The 20,798-nt window shown below is 41.3% G+C and overlaps 1 protein-coding gene across 3 annotated transcripts in view; it reads left to right on the forward strand.

Annotated features, from left to right (window-relative positions):
* LOC109874052 (myosin-IIIb) overlaps positions 1-20,130 on the forward strand; it is a 45,790-nt gene extending 25,660 nt beyond the window's left edge. For 2 of the 3 annotated variants that reach the window (XM_020465801.2, XM_020465802.2), the window contains 21 exons: positions 1,516-1,632; positions 1,756-1,856; positions 3,345-3,431; positions 4,502-4,567; positions 4,781-4,894; positions 5,755-5,866; positions 6,265-6,308; positions 6,461-6,526; positions 6,731-6,850; positions 11,728-11,813; positions 11,959-12,006; positions 12,155-12,202; positions 13,319-13,410; positions 13,869-13,979; positions 14,242-14,363; positions 15,171-15,364; positions 15,658-15,747; positions 16,133-16,298; positions 16,441-16,818; positions 17,567-17,639; positions 19,802-20,130. In XM_020465801.2, the coding sequence (XP_020321390.1) occupies positions 1,516-1,632; positions 1,756-1,856; positions 3,345-3,431; positions 4,502-4,567; positions 4,781-4,894; positions 5,755-5,866; positions 6,265-6,308; positions 6,461-6,526; positions 6,731-6,850; positions 11,728-11,813; positions 11,959-12,006; positions 12,155-12,202; positions 13,319-13,410; positions 13,869-13,979; positions 14,242-14,363; positions 15,171-15,364; positions 15,658-15,747; positions 16,133-16,298; positions 16,441-16,818; positions 17,567-17,639; positions 19,802-19,809 (2,243 nt within the window). In that variant the 3' untranslated portion in view covers positions 19,810-20,130. The remainder of the gene's footprint in view (positions 1-1,515; positions 1,633-1,755; positions 1,857-3,344; positions 3,432-4,501; positions 4,568-4,780; positions 4,895-5,754; positions 5,867-6,264; positions 6,309-6,460; positions 6,527-6,730; positions 6,851-11,727; positions 11,814-11,958; positions 12,007-12,154; positions 12,203-13,318; positions 13,411-13,868; positions 13,980-14,241; positions 14,364-15,170; positions 15,365-15,657; positions 15,748-16,132; positions 16,299-16,440; positions 16,819-17,566; positions 17,640-19,801) is intronic. The other variant, XR_002252661.2, reaches the window with a different exon arrangement.
* The last annotated feature ends 668 nt before the right edge of the window (positions 20,131-20,798 follow it).

Below are 20,798 nucleotides of genomic sequence, written 5' to 3' on the forward strand. Positions count from 1 at the left end.
TTTAAGTGTTACAGTAATTTCAGTAGCTCATGTGTTGAGTCATCCGCATACATAGATACACTGGCTTTACTCAAGGCCAATGGCGTGTCATTAGTAAAGACTGAAAAAGGTAAGGGGCAGGAGCCCTGGGGAATTCCTGATTCCACCTGGATTATGTTGGAGCGGCTTCCATTAAAGAACATCCTCTGTGTTCTGTTAGACAGGTAACTCTTTATCCACAATATAGCAGGTGTAAAGCCATAACACATACGTTTTTCCGTCAGAAGACTACGATCGATAATGTCAAAAGCCGCACTGATGTCTAACAGAACAGCTCCCACAAACTTTTTTAACATAAATGTCTCTCAGCCAATCAGTCATTTGTGTAAGTGCTGTACATGTTGAATGTCCTTCCCTATAAGCATGCTGAAAGTCTCTTGTCAATTTGTTTATAGTAAAATATTTTTTATTTTTTTATTTTTTTATTTTACCTTTATTTAACCAGGTAGGCAAGTTGAGAACAAGTTCTCATTTACAATTGCGACCTGGCCAAGATAAAGCAAAGCAGTTCGACAGATAAAACGACACAGAGTTACACATGGAGTAAAAACAAACATACAGTCAATAATGCAGTATAAACAAGTCTATATACAATGTGAGCAAATGAGGTGAGAAGGGAGGTAAAGGCAAAAAAGGCCATGATGGCAAAGTAAATACAATATAGCAAGTAAAATACTGGAATGGTAGTTTTGCAATGGAAGAATGTGCAAAGTAGAAATAAAAAATAATGGGGTGCAAAGGAGCAAAATAAATAAATAAATTAAAATTAAATACAGTTGGGAAAGAGGTAGTTGTTTGGGCTAAATTATAGGTGGGCTATGTACAGGTGCAGTAATCTGTGAGCTGCTCTGACAGTTGGTGCTTAAAGCTAGTGAGGGAGATAAGTGTTTCCAGTTTCAGAGATTTTTGTAGTTCGTTCCAGTCATTGGCAGCAGAGAACTGGAAGGAGAGGCGGCCAAAGAAAGAATTGGTTTTGGGGGTGACTAGAGAGATATACCTGCTGGAGCGTGTGCTACAGGTGGGAGATGCTATGGTGACCAGCGAGCTGAGATAAGGGGGGACTTTACCTAGCAGGGTCTTGTAGATGACATGGAGCCAGTGGGTTTGGCGACGAGTATGAAGCGAGGGCCAGCCAACGAGAGCGTACAGGTCGCAATGGTGGGTAGTATATGGGGCTTTGGTGATAAAACGGATTGCACTGTGATAGACTGCATCCAATTTGTTGAGTAGGGTATTGCATCTGGTCAAGCATAGTTCTTTCTGAAAGTTTACGAAGGGTTAGTAACAGGCTGGTTGGTTGGCTATTTGAGCTAGTAAACGGGGCTTTACTATTTTTGCCTCGCTCCAGGCCTGACTGCTTTAGCATCAATGGGAAAGAAAAAAAATAAACTGAAGCTCAAAATAGAAATACTATTAATCGTGTTTTCAAGAGCACTTGACTCCGTTAATATGTTGTTGTTGTGTGTTTATCTACAGATGCCAGGGACTCCATTGCCAAAGTGGCTTATGGGAGAGTATTCGGCTGGATTGTCAGTAAAGTTAACGAACTGCTGGCTCCCAATGTTGACTTTGACGTTGAGCTGAATGAAATAGGTCAGTTTCAAGGGAAACTTTAAATGTAGCAAAATTCCACAACTCTTTTTACGTTTTTCGTCTTCTCAACCAGAGATGATCAATGTCAGATTGACCATTCTATTTTCTTGTTATATAATACAGGTATCCTTGACATTTTCGGGTTTGAGAATTTTGCCGTGAACCGTTTTGAGCAGCTCTGCATCAACCTGGCCAATGAACAGCTGCAGTACTTCTTTAACCACGTAAGTGTAAATATCAGTGCACATAGAAGTAGCCGTGTCATCTTGGGTCCCTTAGAAGTGATTCTCTATTTAAGTCCCCTAAAATGACAGCCTGTAGGGTTTGTTAACGTAAGACCCAAACACTTAAAAGAAACACGTGGTCAGCTTGTCTCTTTATTTAGTATTCGTAGAGGAACAGGAATCCAAACATAATCTGCAATTGGTTCTGCTTTTTGAAATGGCTATAAACGCCTATTAGTGTCTCTTTTTTAAATGTTATTTTTCAGTGGAAGGCTTCAGAAAAACATGTAATTTGAGGTGAGCTGGCCTACAGTACATACAGTGAGCTCAAAGTATTGGGACAGTGCATTTTTTTCTTCTTGTTGTTTTGGCTCTGTACTCCAGCACTTTGAATTTAAAATGATAGTCTGCACATTAACCTAATATTCATTGTATCAGCTACCATGATTATGGATATTCCTGAATTAGAAAGTTAGAGGCATAAATATCACACCCCCCCCAAAAAAATGCTAACCTCCCCTGTTATTGTATTGGTAAGAGGTTAGCATGTCTTGGGGTTATGATATTTGTGCATCAGTAACTTTCTCACTCATCATTGTTCACAATTCATTCAGGATTATCCGTAATCATGGTGGCATTCACATGAATGTAGAAGTGTTTAGAAACATATTCTATTCTTATTTACAATAAGTGTCTCAAATGACACTACATGATTTACCATTCATTTCTATCAGGCACAAAATAATCTGAAACAACCAAAATAAACAGCAAATGCATCCAACAAGTTTGTAGAGTCACAAGATTGATGTTATCATTGTGTGCTAGGAATATGGGACCAAATACTAAACTTTTGATACACATAAGTGAATTTGTACCAATACCTTAGTCCCCATGTTTTATGGGACCAATGTACAACAAGTGCTGTAATTTCTAAACAGTTTAACCAATATGGATGAAAATACCCTCAAATTAAAGCTGACATTCTGCACTTTAACCTCATAGTCATTATATCATCTTTATTTCAAAGTGCCAGAGTACAGAGCCAAAACAACATGTGTCCCAATACTTTTGGAGCTCACTGTACTGTATGCATGGGATGCTGGAGTTAAAGAGAGTCTACTTGTACTAGTCACACTGCTGTGGACTACTCTCTGCTAGTAAACATTACAGTTTACCTTTTGGGGCCTGTCCATTTGAGCACTGAATACATTTGGGTCAAATGCCATAGGAATCTGCTTATGATTTACTGCTGTCGGATCACTAGATTACAACTGCATAGGGCTTCAGGGCTTCTGTTGGCGTTTTTGTGACTGAAGGCCACACACTATTGAATGTGCCATCTTCTCATGAAACGATTGGACAAAGCAGATTGATCCAATGAAAGTTGTTTCCCTGTGACCAAAGCTCTTGTGAAGGAAACTGGAAATACCTGCTGTCCTTCTGTTTTTAGTCGTTCATGCGTCTTTGTATGCATTTGTCATCCTGCAGCACATCTTTCTGATGGAGCAGAATGAATACAAGGAAGAGGGCATCGAGTGGGAGACGATCTCCTTCAAAGACAACAAGCCTATCCTGGTAAAAAGACACAACCTACTTCCCCCCCTCATCACTTACAGTAGTACTCTTATTCCCCCTCATCACTTACAGTAGTACTCTTTTTTCCCCCTCATCACTTACAGTAGTACTCTTTTTTCCCCCTCATCACTTACAGTAGTACTCTTTTTCCCCCTCATCACTTACAGTAGTACTCTTATTCCCCCTCATCACTTACAGTAGTACTCTTATTCCCCCTCATCACTTACAGTAGTACTCTTTTTTTCCCCCTCATCACTTACAGTAGTACTCTTTTTCCCCCTCATCACTTACAGTAGTACTCTTATTCCCCCTCATCACTTACAGTAGTACTCTTTTTCTCTCTCAGCCTTTTTTGCATCCCCTTTTTACACCCTTTCTCTATCGCATACTTCTTTTGCTCTCCCTTTCACTCTGTTTACCTCACCCTCTCTCTCAGTAATAACACAGACAGGTTGTGTAAACCCACTGTGAGTCTGGCAGATCTAAAAGAACGCAGACCCCAGGAAGTGGAAATGCTGACGGGGCAGTGTTCAGTCACATGCCAGTAGCTTAATAGGCACTTCAGCTTTCAGCCTGTGGCATCATCTTCTTGTCTATATAGAAGCATCTGGTGTCATTTGGCAGAAAATAGTGTCCCTGTCCATGGCTGAAGGTATGAGTAGAGCCTGTCTGTAAGTTATGGGATAAGATGGACACATTAGGAGTTGTGGGAAGAATTCTACCTCAAGTTAGGATTGGACCTAGAGCGAGTAATGCACAACCTGGATCCACAGGTAATTTGCTGTGTACCCACTCTGTCCTAATGCCTACTGAGCACTATATTTTACAGTGTAGGGGCCCTAGTCAATAAAAACCTGGAAACCTTGTTAACCAATCTTCAGGAAAACAAAATATTCTCATTGTACTGTGAGAATTTTCTGTTTTAAAGTCATATGAAGTTGTGTACCATGTTTGTTTTACCCAGTTAACAATTGGCTAGATTAACCCAAATATGCATTTTCACAATAGAATGTGTTTGTTTAGGTGTTTTTCCTTGTCTCATATACAACTAATGTGTGTCTCTCCCACAGGACCTGATCCTTACTAAACCTATTGGGATACTTTCTCTCCTGGACGAGCAGAGTGCCTTTCCTCAGGTACTGTAGTGGTCTCCATACACCCATACATCTCTGTATTAATCAGGGATGGGCTCACTTCTATTTCAATTCCACTCAATTCAGAAAGTACACCAAATTACAGAATTTCATTGTACTTCCTGAATTGACTGGAATTGAAATGAAATTGACCCCAACCCTGATATAAATTGTTGTGTATTAATTCGAATCTCTTTTCCCTATTTGTCCCCTAAGGCATCAGACAGAGACTTTGTGGACAAGTTGAACAGTAAATTTAAAAGCAGCCCCCACTATGAGGTGGTCCGGAGTCACAGCCCCCTCTTCACTGTGGTTCACTATGCTGGGAAGGTGAGGTTACATACCTCCTTTATAATGGTACTTTATAATGCACTATGAGGTGGTCCGGAGTCACAGCCCCCTCTTCACTGTGGTTCACTATGCTGGGAAGGTGAGGTTACATACCCACCTTTATAATGCACTATGAGGTGGTCCGGAGTCACAGCCCCCTCTTCACTGTGGTTCACTATGCTGGGAAGGTGAGGTTACATACCCACCTTTATAATGCACTATGAGGTGGTCCGGAGTCACAGCCCCCTCTTCACTGTGGTTCACTATGCTGGGAAGGTGAGGTTACATACCTCCTTTATAATGGTACTTTATAATGCACTATGAGGTGGTCCGGAGTCACAGCCCCCTCTTCACTGTGGTTCACTATGCTGGGAAGGTGAGGTTACATACCCACCTTTATAATGCACTATGAGGTGGTCCGGAGTCACAGCCCCCTCTTCACTGTGGTTCACTATGCTGGGAAGGTGAGGTTACATACCTCCTTTATAATGGTACTTTATAATGCACTATGAGGTGGTCCGGAGTCACAGCCCCCTCTTCACTGTGGTTCACTATGCTGGGAAGGTGAGGTTACATACCTCCTTTATAATAGTACTTTATAATGCACTATGAGGTGGTCCGGAGTCACAGCCCCCTCTTCACTGCGGTTCACTATGCTGGGAAGGTGAGGTTACATATCTCCTTTATAATAGTACTTTATAATGCACTATGAGTATTGATATAGGTCATTTATAAGCTATTGTTTAGAACTACACTTATACTACATTATGACTGCATAATAACTAATTGAGTGTGTTTATGAAGCATTGTAGATATGGACTTCAAATGAAGTGTAAGTGTTCTGTACTTCCTGTGTCCAGGTCCAGTATAATGGAGGAGGCTTCCTAGAGATGAACAGAGATACCATCCCAGCCAGCATCAGAGACCTCTTCATCAACAGTGTCACCCCTCTACTCAGTGTCCTTTTTGCCGGTACGTGAGGCCATCTGAATGTGTCTGTTCTACACCTCTTCGTTTAGCCAGAAAGGAACCATTATTTCTGATGCAATCTCTTATTTGTCTTTTTGCACAGTGATTTGTTCAACTGTAGCTATTAAATCAGTTGTGTACACATGCTTGACATGAATCAGAGCTGATACACAATGACGTTTGCTGCTTCCCAATGAGAGCTTCCGGACAAATACACCTCTTTAGAAAATGATGTAGTACGTATTAATAAATAATACATGCTGACTCTTATCTGAACACACCACCATAACATGTACAGCCTCTGGTTAGTTTGAGCATTGTTCTAGTTTAAAACATTGATCACAGTCTGTCTGGCATCTCATATCTAATATTCATACGATTTCTATTTGATGTATCTTCAGCCACAATCTCCAGGACAGGGACCTTGATGCCACGCAAAGCGAAGGTCGGCATTGTCATTTTTTTCGGACAGTTTCTGTAGAATAATTATTGGTAACTAACAGCAAGGCCATATTTGGACCTTTCTTACAGTACAAGTCAGAGGCATAAAGTGGATTTTTGGGGGGGTTTAAAGGATGTTAATATTTTTTCCTTTAGGTCATGCAAAAGGCAGATGACAACTTTAACTCAACTAGGAAACAGTCGGTGGGGGCCCAGTTTAAGGTAAGATGGAAGTTGACTCTATATAGCACATCTGGCTTTATAAACCTCTTATTTCTGAGCATTTGGTTTCATAATGTCTGAGCACTAAGTATGAACCAAACTGAAAATCCTAAATATGCCTACCTATAGACTGAACTGCTGTAAAATAAAGATGCACAGATAAGTTAGTAATCTCCACAATGTGTATGTGTGTCTTTCTTGCAGCACTCTCTGGCTGTGCTGATGGAGAAGATGTTTGTGGCCAGTCCTCACTTTGTTCGCTGCATTAAACCTAATGGCAACAAGCTTCCTGACCAGGTGGACAACAAAAGGGTCATGGACCAGGTGAGAACCAATATATCATATCCTTTCAGATACTGCACTGTTCATATCTACCTTACACTGAAGATGAACCAGGTATCATCCAATGCTTTAGTATTTCCCCTAGCTACTGTAGATTACTTCCTGGGAAGGGTGCACAAGCCTACTGATACAACACCAGTACGTTTATGCCCTCAACGTTGAACCCTTTTTCAGAATCATCTATGCTTTCAAAAGCTAAGCAAAGGTGAATTACAAAAGCTATGTGAACGGTGCATAATTGTCAGTGCTATCTATAACACAGTATTGATCCTAAGAGTGTAGAACTTCAGAGTCAGGGTTGTGTTCAATATGGAAGAAATCGGACTGATCCTTTTCCGTAGCAAAATGTTTTGCTCCGGTGTGTCCTAATGAACATGACTCAGTCCCCAGTATGGCAACCAGGGGTTGACTAGGCAGCAGCAGTAACAGGGTCTAGGTCAGGGCCATAGGGGGCCCGCCCTACCGTACCTCCTTGCCTGTCCAAAAAAACATATTGAAATATCGATCTTTATTTGACTAAGACGCGCCGACAAAGACTCATCAATCTCAGATAAAGCGTCCGAGCCCATCTGTCTCAGTATGTGTAGACCATGCATCTGATTCTGTCTGGACCAAAAGAGTATGGCATGTCATACTATTTCTACATATAGTAAGACAGAGGGGTGCTGTTTCGCTCACTAAGATGCTTTCTCCGGTGAGAGTTTCAGCAGAGGGGAAGAGGCGAAGCAAGTGGGTGGGCTCGCTCGCACCAAAATCTGTCCAGAATATGCCCTGTGTGTTTTTATGGGCATAATATGCAGACCTAAAGCTTGTCGCCTGCGTTCCCGCCTTTGGGACAACGTCTCCTATTGTTAGGGTGGAGACATGAGCATCTTGTCGTTATATACAGAGCTCTGGTTTCAGACTCTTGTGAAAGGAAAGTTGGCAAGTGCACAGTGCACTGTTAGGATAATGGCTTCTGATGTTTTGCCAAAATTCTATAATTCCTACTGTCTAAATAAAAACATTCAAAGTACTTCCTCCAGAATGTACTCAGTGGTCTCCTGACAATTCATGTGCCTTCATGGCTTCCTTATGGGCGTTGTTTGCCCTTTTGATTGTTCTTTTATATATTTTTTAAATGAATCAATTCCCCATTACATATGTCACCAGTAGGCCCAGTAAATATACTGTTAATCCTCAGTCATTTGGTTATTCATTTACTGTTCTCTTTCCCGGAGTGGAAAAATTGTTTGCAAAGTTCACAACCTGCTACGCTTGTGAGAAATACAGTGCCCATTTGGCAATGTATGATTTCTGATTGTCTTAACTCACCGCGTCCACCACTAATAAGCTGAGCTTTTCACAAATGTTTTATTCACCTCACACAGTAACCTCACAACTTAACTTCTTTGAGACTGGTGGGCAGTATTGAGTAGCTTGGATGAAGATGCCCAGAGTAAACTGCCTGCTACTCAGGCCCAGTTGCGAATATATGCATATTATAGTAGTAGATTTGGATAGAAAACACTCTGAAGTTTCTGAAACTGTTTGAATGATGTCTGTGAGTATAACAAAACTCATATGGCAGGCAAAAAACCTGAGGTTTGTAGTTTTTCAAGTCATTGCCTATCGAATATACAGTGTCTATGGGGTCATATTGCACTTCCTAAGGCTTCTACTAGATGTCAACAGTCTTTAGAACCTTGTTTGATGCTTCTACTGTGTGGAGGGGGGAATGAGAGCGTCATGGGTCTGCCAGAGTGCCATGAGCTAACCACGCGCGTTCATGTGAGAGTTAGCTTGCGTTCCATTGCATTTCTACAGACAAAGGAATTCTCCGGTTGAAACATTATTGAAGATTTATGATAAAAACATCCTAAAGATTGATTCTATACTTCGTTTGACATGTTTCTACGGACCGTAACCAAACTTTTTGACTTTGTCTGCTCGTGCCTCATGAATGTGGATTACTGGGCTAAACTCGTGAACAAAAAGGAGGTATTTGGACATAAATGATGGACTTTATCAAACAAAACAAACATTTATTGTGGAACTAGGATTCCTTGGAGTGCATTCTGATGAAGATTATCAAAGGTAAGTGAATATTCATAATGCTATTTCTGACTTTGTTGACTCCACAACACGATGGATATCTGTATGGCTTGTTTTGTTGTCTGAGAGCTGTACTCAGATTATTGCATGGTGTGCTTTTTCGGTAAAGGTTTTTTGAAATCTGACAGCGGTTGCATTTAGGAGAAGTGGATCTAAAATTCCATGCATAACACTTATCTTTTTGTATTTTTTTACCCCAATTTCGTGGTATCCAATTGTTAGTAGCTACTATCTTGTCTCATCGCTACAACTCTCGTACGGGCTCGGGAGAGATGGAGGTCGAAAGTCATGCGTCCTCCGATACACAGCCCAACCAAGCCGCACTGCTTCTTAACACAGCGTGCATCCAACCCGGAAGCCAGCCGCACCAATGTGTTGGAGGAAACACCGTGCACCTGGAAACCTTGGTTAGCGTGCACTGCACCCGGCCCGCCACAGGAGTGTGCTGGTGCACAATGAGACAAGGATATCTCTACCGGCCAAACCCTCCCTAACCCGGACAACGCTGGGCCAATTGTGCGTCGCCCCACGGACCTCCCAGTTGCGACAGCCTGGGCGCGAACCCAGAGTCTCTGGTGGCACAGCCCTTAACCACTGCGCCACCCGGGAGGCCCTAACACTTGTATCTTTTAGCAATGTTTATTATGAGTATTTCTGTAAATTGATGTGGCTCTTTGCAAAATCACCGGATGTTTTGGAACTACTGAACATAACGTGCCAATGTAAACTGAGATTTTTGGATATAAATATGAACTTTATTGAACAAAACATACATGTATTGTGTAACATGAACTCCTATGAGTGTCATCTGATGAAGATCATCAAAGGATAGTGATTCATTTTTATCTCTATTTCTGCTTTTTGTGACTCCTCTTTGGCTGGAAAAATGGCTTTGCTTTTCAGTGACTAGGTACTGACAACATAATCCTTTGTGCTTTCGTCGTAAAGCCTTTTTGAAATCGGACACTGGCTGGATTTACAACAAGTTTATCTTTGAAATGGTATGAAATACCATGCACTTTCACTGGCTGTTGTTAAGGTGGGATGCTACCTTCCTGAATATCCTAGAGAGGTTAACATCCTTTGCAAATGGATCAATGTGTCCATATGGCAGAGACTGGTGCTCTCGCCTTAGTTGAATTTATATATTTTTAAATAATTTTACTTCAGATTTGTATGATTAACCACGTGACAATGATTTTGAGAAACGAGAATGTTCTGTGTGAAAATGTGCACGCCTATTTAAATAAAAGGCCCGTCCAACGGATTCATTCTGCTGCCAGCCCTGGGACTAGGTACTAGGTTAGTGGGTCAGTGTGTGACTGTCTGATGATGTTCATAGGAAGTGGATTTGGCCCCAGGGGAGGGTTAGTGTAGCCCTGATGGCACAATGAAGCCGGTCAATACTCTGCCCTGTCAGTGAACACTGCTGTCTAGTCTGACACCAGGGGTCTTTCTTCCCTCGTCTCTCCTCCTCATCTGTAGTGCTTTTTAATTTGTTTGTCTAGGGCTGAACTGATAAAACAGTACAATGCAGTATTGGCGGGTGGGTGGACAATGGTCAAACTGGAACTATTGTTAATTAATTACTGTGAATAGTCTGTTAAAGCTGATTTAAGGTCTTTTTCATTACATATGTGGGTCATTCCACCAATACGGTGACTTTAGAGATGTGTAACTTGGTAAATATTTTTATTTCACAAAATGTTTACATTCTGTCATAAAGAGCACATGTTCAACTTCATAAAAAAAACTAATTTTCCCATCTCAAAAAAAAGGAAGTGCCAAATGTAACAGGGTTGACTATTTTTAAATGATTAATAAATCCCCTTGTGACAGGGGTATGGAAGCTTGGTGTGTGCAACAGGGAATAATTTAAATGCAAGTTTAAAGCATTTCTAGCCGGTCTGTCTATGGGTAACAGGGTTGACGTGTTTTGCTGGGTCCACTCCGTTTACCTCCACAAAACACCAGGAAATGGCCAGGTAGAGTAGAACCAGCTCATCTGCTTTTACTGTATGATTTATTGAACTATTAAGCAATTATTTAAAAAATAGTTTTACCATATTAAAATGAGTTCAGATGTAAATCAATCAATAATCACATGAAATAAGTAATAATCTTCAGAAATTACTTTGTCAAAGCAACAAAATAACCAAGGCTTTACAATGATGAAACTTGGATACATGTTTGGGTTAAGTGGGTTAAAATCTTCCTGGAAGTGATACAGGGCTTCTTTTAAATAAAATAATTTTAAAGGATGTTTTATTAATTTGTTGAATTCTCCATGTGGTCTATATTAAAGGACACTATATTTAATATAACAGGCTTTTACAATTCAATATTGGTGCTCAATTTCTACTTAAAATATCAAAGGCATGCAAAAGGCACTATGTTTGTGGCACAACCCATGTATGTGGTTATAGGGGCATAATATACAGATTTTTACAATGTTCATCATTGAGATCTCTGTGCTGTAGATCTATTGCCCTCCATAAGTTAGACTAGTTCAAGACTAGTTCAAGACTAGCCAGAATAGTTATCATTCTGGAGCTGCTTGCACAAACCACAGATGGCCGTTTTAAACAATAATCATCATAACTGTGCATTATGTTACATCGCCACCTGCTGTTCAGCCTTGAGATTGCATTTAGTTTCAAATAAGTCCAGTAGGTCCCTAATATGGCCATCAGTAACACCTGATTCTGTTTGGTCTCTGTGGAACATATTCAAATGTTAACTAAGAATAATTAAATATTTTCCAGCTAAGATACAACGGCCTGCTGGAAACCATCAGGATACGAAGAGATGGCTTCTCCTGGCGACCCTCATTCAAAGAATTTGCTCAGAGGTGTGTGTGTGTGTGAATTTATATATTTTTATCAAACTTTGCATTATTTGTATAATAATCTTGACCAACACAAACTTGTATGCATAATATTTCTGTACACTGCCGTTTTATTTTCGCTGCACCATGCTAAACTCTCTGTCTTCAGATATAACATTCTGCTGATCAAGCCAGATTTACCACTAACCAAGGAAAGGTATGTATAAAGACACTTGCTCTCATTCCAGCAATTTAAAAAAGATGACATACATCAACGTCCATTTGAGATATTGAACAGATCTTTGTAGCTGTGTTTTGTTACATCTTATCAAATGTAACCTGTGTGGTTTGTGGGTCTTTTTCAGCTGCTTGTCCATCCTCAACACGACTGCGATACATGGCTGGAAGTGTGGGTAAGTCTACAGTAGTTGCTTTTGTTGTGTTAAATTAATTCAGTCCTAGAAGACTAACTTACTTACTCCTGAATCTTCCTGTAAAAATATTTATTTTTATAATATGTCCGTTCATCAAAGCATGTCATTCAGGCTATACTCATCAGATGTTTCATGCGTTTACGCTAGAGGTAATAGTGTTGATAAGATTTCAGTTTCAAGACATTTAGGTAGCTGCCTCCTAGATTCCAACATTCAATTTCAAGTCTTATAAAACTCAAATCAGTCAAGTGAAAATCAGTCTGTCAAAAGCAGCTCATTCTTCAGTTAACAGGTTAGCGTTGTCATTGGCTTCAAATCAAATGTTATTTGTCACATACACATGGTTAGCAGATGTTAATGCGAGTGTAGCGAAATGCTTGTGCTTCTAGTTCCGACAGTGCAGTAATAACCAACGAGTAATCTAACCTAACAATTCCACAACTACTACCTTACACTTGTGTGTGTATAAAGGGATAAAGGATACATGAAGATATATGAATGAGTGATGGTACAGAACGGCATAGGCAAGATGCAGTAAATGGTATCGAGTACAGTATATACATATGAGATTAATGTAGAGTATGTAAACATATTAAGTGGCATTGTTTAAAGTGGCTAGTGATACATTTTTTACATCAATTTCCATTATTAAAGTGGCTAGAGATTTGAGTCAGTATGTTGGCAGCAGGCACTCAATGTTAGTGATGGCTGTTTAACAGTCTGGCCTTGAGATAGAAGCTTTTTTTCGGTCTCTCGGTTCCTGCTTTGATGCACCTGTACTGACCTCGCCTTCTGGATGATAGCGGGGTGAACAGGCAGTGGCTTGTACTGGGAGGTCAGCTCAGGGTTTATATTGAGTAGAGGTCTTTATCTCAGTTGCACTCTTTCACCCTCTTGGTCCCCAGCTCCTGCTTTCTACTGCTGTGTTGTTCTTTAGAAATGTCCCAAAGTTATGAATGTGGATTAATTATTACTGGAGTTAAGTGGTAATCTCAATCTTTCTCGACTATAACAGTGCTCTATGCAACAATTCCCCCTGCAAATAGTACTTAATATCTATGAACACTGTTCAAACATTGTCTCTCACTATGGCAGGTCGTCTCGTCTGTTCTTTAAGTACTGGCACCAGGAGGAGTTGTCCAGGCTGTTGGAGAGAATGGGCAAAGCAGCACTTGTCATCCAGAAAAGTGAGGGTCACTCATCAATAGTATCTGGAACATAGTCTCTCAAATGTCTGTCAAACAGCTTCATTGGCCTCTGTGAGATGTTACTGCTTTTAAACTCAGGCCTGAGGCTAGAAAATCTTGCAGGTAGGTAGATGACGTTGACATTGTTGAATCATGTCCCATCATGATGTATTTCAGACATTGCCATCAGCACCTTACTTGGTGTTATAAGTGCTACCTGCAGTATTTGTGTTGCAACTCCCCACAACCCTGTAAGATGGATGATAGTTTCCCTGTTATACTGGTATCTTGATTTCAAGGCCTGTAATGACTGTTGCGTCATTTTGTGACGGAATGTGGTTCTTTACCATGTCATTCAGTAGTAATGTAGTAATCTCTCTTCACTGTATCTCCCCTCTCTGGCTCTCTCCCCCCCTCTGTCTCTCTGTTCACATTGTCTCTGTTGCTGTGTTCTGCAGACTACCTCTCTCTGCGCTGCAGGAGGAAGTACCTGTCCCTACTGTTGGAGGTGAGCAGACAGAGGCAGGCTCAGAGAGAGAGGGAGGAGGAGCTAGAGGAGGAGAACAAGAGTAAGTAGAAGGAAGATCACTTTCCTTTTCTCTTTTGCCCTCATCTCACTCTTGCTCACCTTCCCTCCAATCCCCTACTTGTTCTCTTTCTCCCTACCACTGTTCTATTTTTGCTCTTAACCTCTCTACCCCTCTACATGCTTGTTGTCAAAGACATTTCTGTATGATGTCTTGAATATTTAAGCACTGTAAGGATCCTTGTCACTCAACATATGCAGCCCTATTAGTGCTGTATCAACAGTATTGTGTGTGTGTGTCTCAGGGCCCGTCTCTCCACCCGTGCCCCTACCCAGGAGGAAGAAGCCTCAGCCCCGGCCTCGCTCCATCATGCCCACAGCTGCCCACCTGGCCCCTGTCCCCCGGCCCCGCAACAAACAGTTTGAGGTGGGCCATATTGAAATGAATTTATTTTGGATAACAGACATACAAAAACAATGTGGACCCAGAGGGTATCACTTGAAAGTATTATTTAAAATGCTTGTTTCCAAAGTGGTCCTCGATGGTACATTTCTACACTCAAGACCCTGGTAACCTTTAATTAACTTGAAACAGTGAAAAGTAATTCTCACAAAGTAATCTCATGTTTAGTCTCTCGATCTCTGGTGCTAGCTAGCCCATAGACAGCATGTTAGTTGAAACCTGCTATTGACTGATCTTGTACTCTTCGACAATCGCCCTCCCACTCTTTCCTCTGACATCCCCTCCTACTCTCTGATGACTAAGGCCTAGATTCAATCAAATCAAGCGTTGGAGTTGTCCAATAGGTGAGCTGCTGCTCTTCATCATTGTCATAAAGCCTAAAGCGTCCCACTCACGTTAGAAGTTCAGAACGGGAAAGTGTAGGCTATATAGAAATAAAGACACTCAATAAAAAAATCATTAAACTAAATAATGAGGATTTATATCAGCCTAATCGAGGTGTAGATTACATCTCACATTCCAGTGTTCCAACTTGTAAAGATGGCTGTGTTGGATTTCTCTTATTACGATTCCATGTAGCCAATGGCAATGTCCGCTTTAGGTATAATTCTAGGAGCTGCTTATGGATTGGTCAGCTGTAACACAGTTCCGACACCGCCAAAACAACCACTATGCGGATCTTGGTTAATGAGATCTGATTGAATAGAACCCTAAACTGAGCCTTAAACTACCCTAAGATTGACCCTATACGGTTCCCTCGGTCTCTCCCAGGCCACTCCCTTTGACAACCTGGAGGTGCACAGTGAGCTGGCTGAGCTGATGGGCCAGGTGGGGGGAGAGGAGCGGGCCAGGGAGAGGAGCAAGAAGAGAAGGGACAACATCCGCTGGTTCAAGGAGACGCAGGCTCGCAAGGTGGTCCGCAACGGTGCCTTCCCCTGCTGGTTCCATGGCATGATAACACGTAGGTCAGTAAGACAGGACGACACACACACACACACACACACAGCATATGTTTTACCATGCTTGTGGGGACCTATAATTGATTGACATTAAAAATCCTATTTTCCAAACCTTAAACCTAACGCTAATTGTAACCCAAACTTCTAAGCCTGAAATAGCCTTTTCCTCATGGGGACCTGTAAAATGTCCCCACGAGGGAGAATTGCCCTTGTTTTACTGTCCAGGACCAACGAGGATAGTAATACACACTTCAGATTTCAGGGTGGTTTTAAACGCACTGTGTATGTCTCCTCTCCAGACAAGCGGAGGATCTGATGACAGACAAGCCTGTAGGCTGCTTCCTGATTCGTGTAGGACAGAGCCGGGAGGGCTACACACTAACATACAAGTAAGACTACGGATGACTATCTGGATCCAAATGACCTTTCCCTACTGGGTCTGGTTCTCATCACATCACATTAGATCAGTGGTCACCTTAAGGAAGGGTGCAGTTAAGTGTATTTGAAAGGGGTTGATAGACGAGTAGAAACAAGAACAGAAGACAGGGTTGTGTTCAGTAGGCAGTAAACGTTTTGATATAGATTTGGAATGGGGAGGTACTAACTGAACTTGTCCCCATTAGAGGGATTTTTGTTTTTCGTTCAATTGTTTTACTACAGTGTGCTGAAAACGACCCGGCGCTATAGCGTGAGACATAAGACATTAAACCCCTAACTCCTGTCTGACCGATATGTACCCTTTACCCTCTGTCCTCTCCATCTATCCGATGTCAGGGGGGCAAACCGCTGTAGGCACTACATGATTGAGATGCAGTCCAACGGGAAGTATGTGATCCTGGGGGAGGATAAAGCCCACCCCTCCCTGCCTGACCTGGTGCAGCACCACAGCCGGGTGGGCATCAAGCCCTTCAACGAGCTGCTCACCACCTCCTGTGGACAGGTCAGCACTTGCACCCCTTTAGGGTCTGGCTCCTGTGGAATTTACTCACTGTTGGCACAGGCTCTGGCAGGACCTGTGTGTAATACTGTACATTATGAATGGATAATCAAACATTTTATGCACTAATGTTATTCTGTTCCAGACATGTGACCACAATACAGACTACGAGGACTTGAAGGGCCTGGATCACCTGGCCGTGGTTGACCGCAGGAGCACCGTGTCTGGGGAAGAGGAGGGCGAGTTGAGCCCGGATCAGGTCCACCTGGAGTTCCAGCAGCTCTTCCTGCCTCCGGGGCAGAACCCCGCCCTGGAGGCCCAGAGACCCCCTGTCCTCAGGCGGATATCTGACCGCAGACACCGGGCCGAGGCTGAAGGAGGAGGGGAGGCCCTGGGAGGGAAGCTCAGAGATGGGGAGAGAGGAAGAGCGTGGGGAGATGAGCGGGACCGCAAGAGCAGGCCCTTTCCCCGGTTGTATCCTTCCATCCGATTGGCTATGAGGGAGATCCAGCAGATCCAACAGGTGAGAGGAAAGGGAAGAGGGTAGATGGATGGGAGACTTAGGCTTCGTTGCCAAAATCCCGAAGTATCCTTTTAATGCTGGATCCAGTCAGTCATAATTTCTCAGTTTCAGCTAATTTCTCAATAAAATTACACAAACATCTTCTTGGAATGTCAGGGTCTATATAACTGACTGGGCACATCTGGTCTATCGCTAGAACTGGGTCAGTTACATCTGCGTATAGATGGCAGTCAGTATATGGTGTTAAACCATTAAAATAGCTACACTTGTAGGCCTATTCTTTAAAACTTGTCATGACGTAACATACTACTTCATTATTCACTATTATCAAATGGGCTTTTTGAATTTATACAATGTAGGTTGAACCCTGTCTTTGTTGAACCCTGTCTTTGTTTTCTTCCAACCCAGATCATAGGTTGAACCCTGTCTTTGTTTTCTTCCAACCCAGATCATAGGTTGAACCCTGTCTTTGTTTTCTTCCAACCCAGATCATAGGTTGAACCCTGTCTTTGTTTTCTTCCAACCCAGATCATAGGTTGAACCCTGTCTTTGTTTTCTTCCAACCCAGATCATTTCAGAACCTCAGGGTTGATTTTAGGACCTGACTTTTATGCTGAACCATGATTATCTGAATACATAGCCAAACTGACACAATTCATGCTGGAGTACTGTGCCCCGACTGTTCATTAATCTGCATTAATAAAGAATTGTGGATGCATTTGTGATCTTTTCTGTCTTGTGTCTGCAGCACTTTTCAGATGTCCAGGAACAGAGCCCCGCCGTCTCTCACAGTACACCCAAGCCCTCCTGGAGGAGGACAGGTAGGTCATAGTAGCTACGCGCATACCCCGCCCACCTGAGGATCTGTCTTTTTCAGCCGTCTGTTTCCTCTGTGGGGTGCAGAATCCACTTGTCACGTAAACCTTGCTGAATTGATTGCTTTCATTTTAGTCCTGCGACTAAAATGTTGCAGGACTAAAATGAAATTATATAATGTTACGACCGCGGAAATGTTTGTAATGACCTGTCAAAGACACCCCGGTAATGGCTGAACTGGGCTCAATGGAATGTGTTGTTTTCCCGTTGCATCGAGAAAAATGCTAAAACTTTGTTGGCGATTTAACACATCTCGACACTTACATCGCAAGAAAGAGAAGAAAGAACTTTATTTTGATGGATGTACATTTTTTTTCACTAATTAAAAATTAATAAAAAATTGTACAGTTGAAATATTTACAAACTAGAGGCGCTGAAATAAAAGCAACTGCTGAAAATGAACACAAATTATAGTGATATTGCGTCTGATCTCGCAAACCATGTAAAGTATGTATAGATACGCTTGGCTCTAGATTATGCCTGTTGATTTTCAAGAGGGTATCCTGCTATTGACACTTGTTTAATTATGCAACAGAATGTGACGACAGTAATTAGTGATGCAGTCTAGGCCGTGCAGGTGGGCCTAAACAGAGCACGGTTTTGGTGGTTGCTGCCCTGTTCCACCCCATTATTAATATATTAATATATGCAAATATACCCAGTGCATTTATACAAATGAGGCACATATAATTTTCTTTAGTTTAACTTCTTGACACACTTATCCCGTTAGCGGGATCATTTTCATCAACACCCGCTGAATTGCAGAGCGCCAAATTCAAATGAAATTACTAATATTTAATATTCATGACATCACAAGTGCAATATAGCACAACACAGTTTAGCTTGTTGTTAATCCACCTGGCGTGTCAGATTTCAATACAGCTTTCGGCGAAAGCATAACAAACGTTTATGTAAGAACATCTCTCTCAGTAGACAATATTACAAACAGCTAGCAGCCAAGTAGATTGGTCACGAAAGTCAGAAAAGCAATAAATGAAATCGCTTTAATGATCTTCAGATGTTTGCACTCACGAGACTCCCAGTTACACAATAAATGTTCCTTTTGTTCCATAAAGATTATTTTTATATCCAAAATACCTCCATTTGTTTGGCGCGTTATGTTCAGAAATCTACAGGCTCGAGCGGTCACGACATCGCAGACGAAAATTCCAATAGTATCCGTAATGTCCACAGAAAGATGTCAAATGTTTTTTATAATCAATCTTCAGGTTGTTTTAAAAATATATAATCGATAATATATCAACCGGGACTATAGCTTTTTCAATAGGAGAGGGAGAGACAATGGCTGCCCCACTCTGTTGCGCAAGCAAAACTCTGCGAACACCCAGCTATCCACTGACGCGATGTGATCTTTCTCGCTCATATTTCAAAATAAAAGCCTGAAACTATGTCTAAAGACTTGACACCTTGAAGAAGCCATAGGAATCTGGTTGATATCCCTTTAAATGGAAACAAGGCATCCAATGTAACAGAGAGCTTTCAGGAAAAACAGCACTTCCTTGTTGGATTTTCCTCAGGTTTTCGCCTGCAATATCAGTTCTGTTATACTCACAGACAATATTTTGACCGTTTTGGAAACTTTAGTGTTTTCTATCCTAATCTGACAATTATATGCATATTCTAGTTTCTGGGCCTGAGAAATAGGCCGCTTCAAATGGGTAATTTTTTTTTGCCAAAAACGAAAATGGAAGAAGAAGTTAATGCAACATGTTTAAATATATATATTTTTTTTAAACATACCTAATATCATTAGAAAATATATATTGGAGTGCATTCTAAGAAAAGAGAAGTGTAATTTGACACGTTTAATACCTGAATTCCCACCAAAATCCCTGAACTTTGTGCTATAATTCAGTCAACATCTGATTCGTTTTTAAAATGTAAACCATTGTCCAACTGTTGTATTTATTAGAATTGTTTTTAAAAACCTTAACAATTTATATGCATGTTTCTAGCCATAGTTCTGGCCAGCAGGGCTCAACAAGGCATTGTGCAATATATTGTGTCCAGACATGTCTTTGTCGTGTAGAATATTTAGCTAAGCAGTGATTTAAACTGACTTATGCTATTTTTGTTTCTGTTGCAGATTCATAACCCATGTGATGGAGGGAGTTCATTCAAAGCTGCTATTTGTTGTTTTTGCCCATCTGAATGAGTTAACTGTACCTTATTCTGTCAAGCGTTAACCAGGTTTTTATAAACAAATTGTAAGGAGATACTTCCTTGTTTTACTAGTGTTTTATTTAGTCACAATTTTAATATAAATTTGTTTACGTTTCTGAATATTGTTTTATGTGTGTATGTAAATTATTCAGTGGGAATTTTACATTCACTGTTTTACTGAATGTGTTTTTTACATTTTAGATATCTGCAGGTTTTTTTTCTTCATAATAATAAAATCTGCAGTCAAAAAAGCTTAGGCCACAGCCATGTATTCCTTCTTTAGTTTCACCATCAGTCATCATTGAGTTATTATTTTTTATTTTTTTAACAGTTAAAGAATCATCCAATATGCTTGCAGACCTGTGCAGAGGAGTGGTTTGGACTTCAACAGATATTACTAGCAGCCAGTGATATCCAGAGTAGTAGACAGATCACAGCCCAGTTTCCCAAAAGCATCTTATAATCATATGACCTATGGTTCTAACGATTAATTTATTAGCCTTAAGATGCTTTTGGACACCGGGCCCAAAACCATAGAGGCCTCTATCAAAAAGCCATGTTGTCGTGGGCAGTGCCATTGAGGGCTTCCACCATGTTAATGTAGCCAACTGGGTGGGACTTCCAACTTCATTGGTTGATCCCTCCTGGTGATTCTGTTGGAGTCCGGGTCATCAGGAGCGATCAGCCAATCATTAAGAAGAAAATTAACTACTTCAAAATAGAGAGAGTACTTTATTAATCTGAGTCCATCTTTTGGTGCTGTCACACTATAATGGCACCAATACAAAGATGAGTCCTCGACCTCTATGGTCAGAACAGGCAAACAGGAGTCACTGGGCCATAGATCTAAATCGACCAGATTGGACAGGGCCATAGATCTAAATCGACCATACACTGTAGGACTCCAAATCTCATTGATG

The sequence above is a fragment of the Oncorhynchus kisutch genome, linkage group LG29 (genome assembly GCF_002021735.2).
Source record: "Oncorhynchus kisutch isolate 150728-3 linkage group LG29, Okis_V2, whole genome shotgun sequence".
In the NCBI taxonomy this organism is placed as follows: Eukaryota; Metazoa; Chordata; class Actinopteri; order Salmoniformes; family Salmonidae; genus Oncorhynchus; species Oncorhynchus kisutch.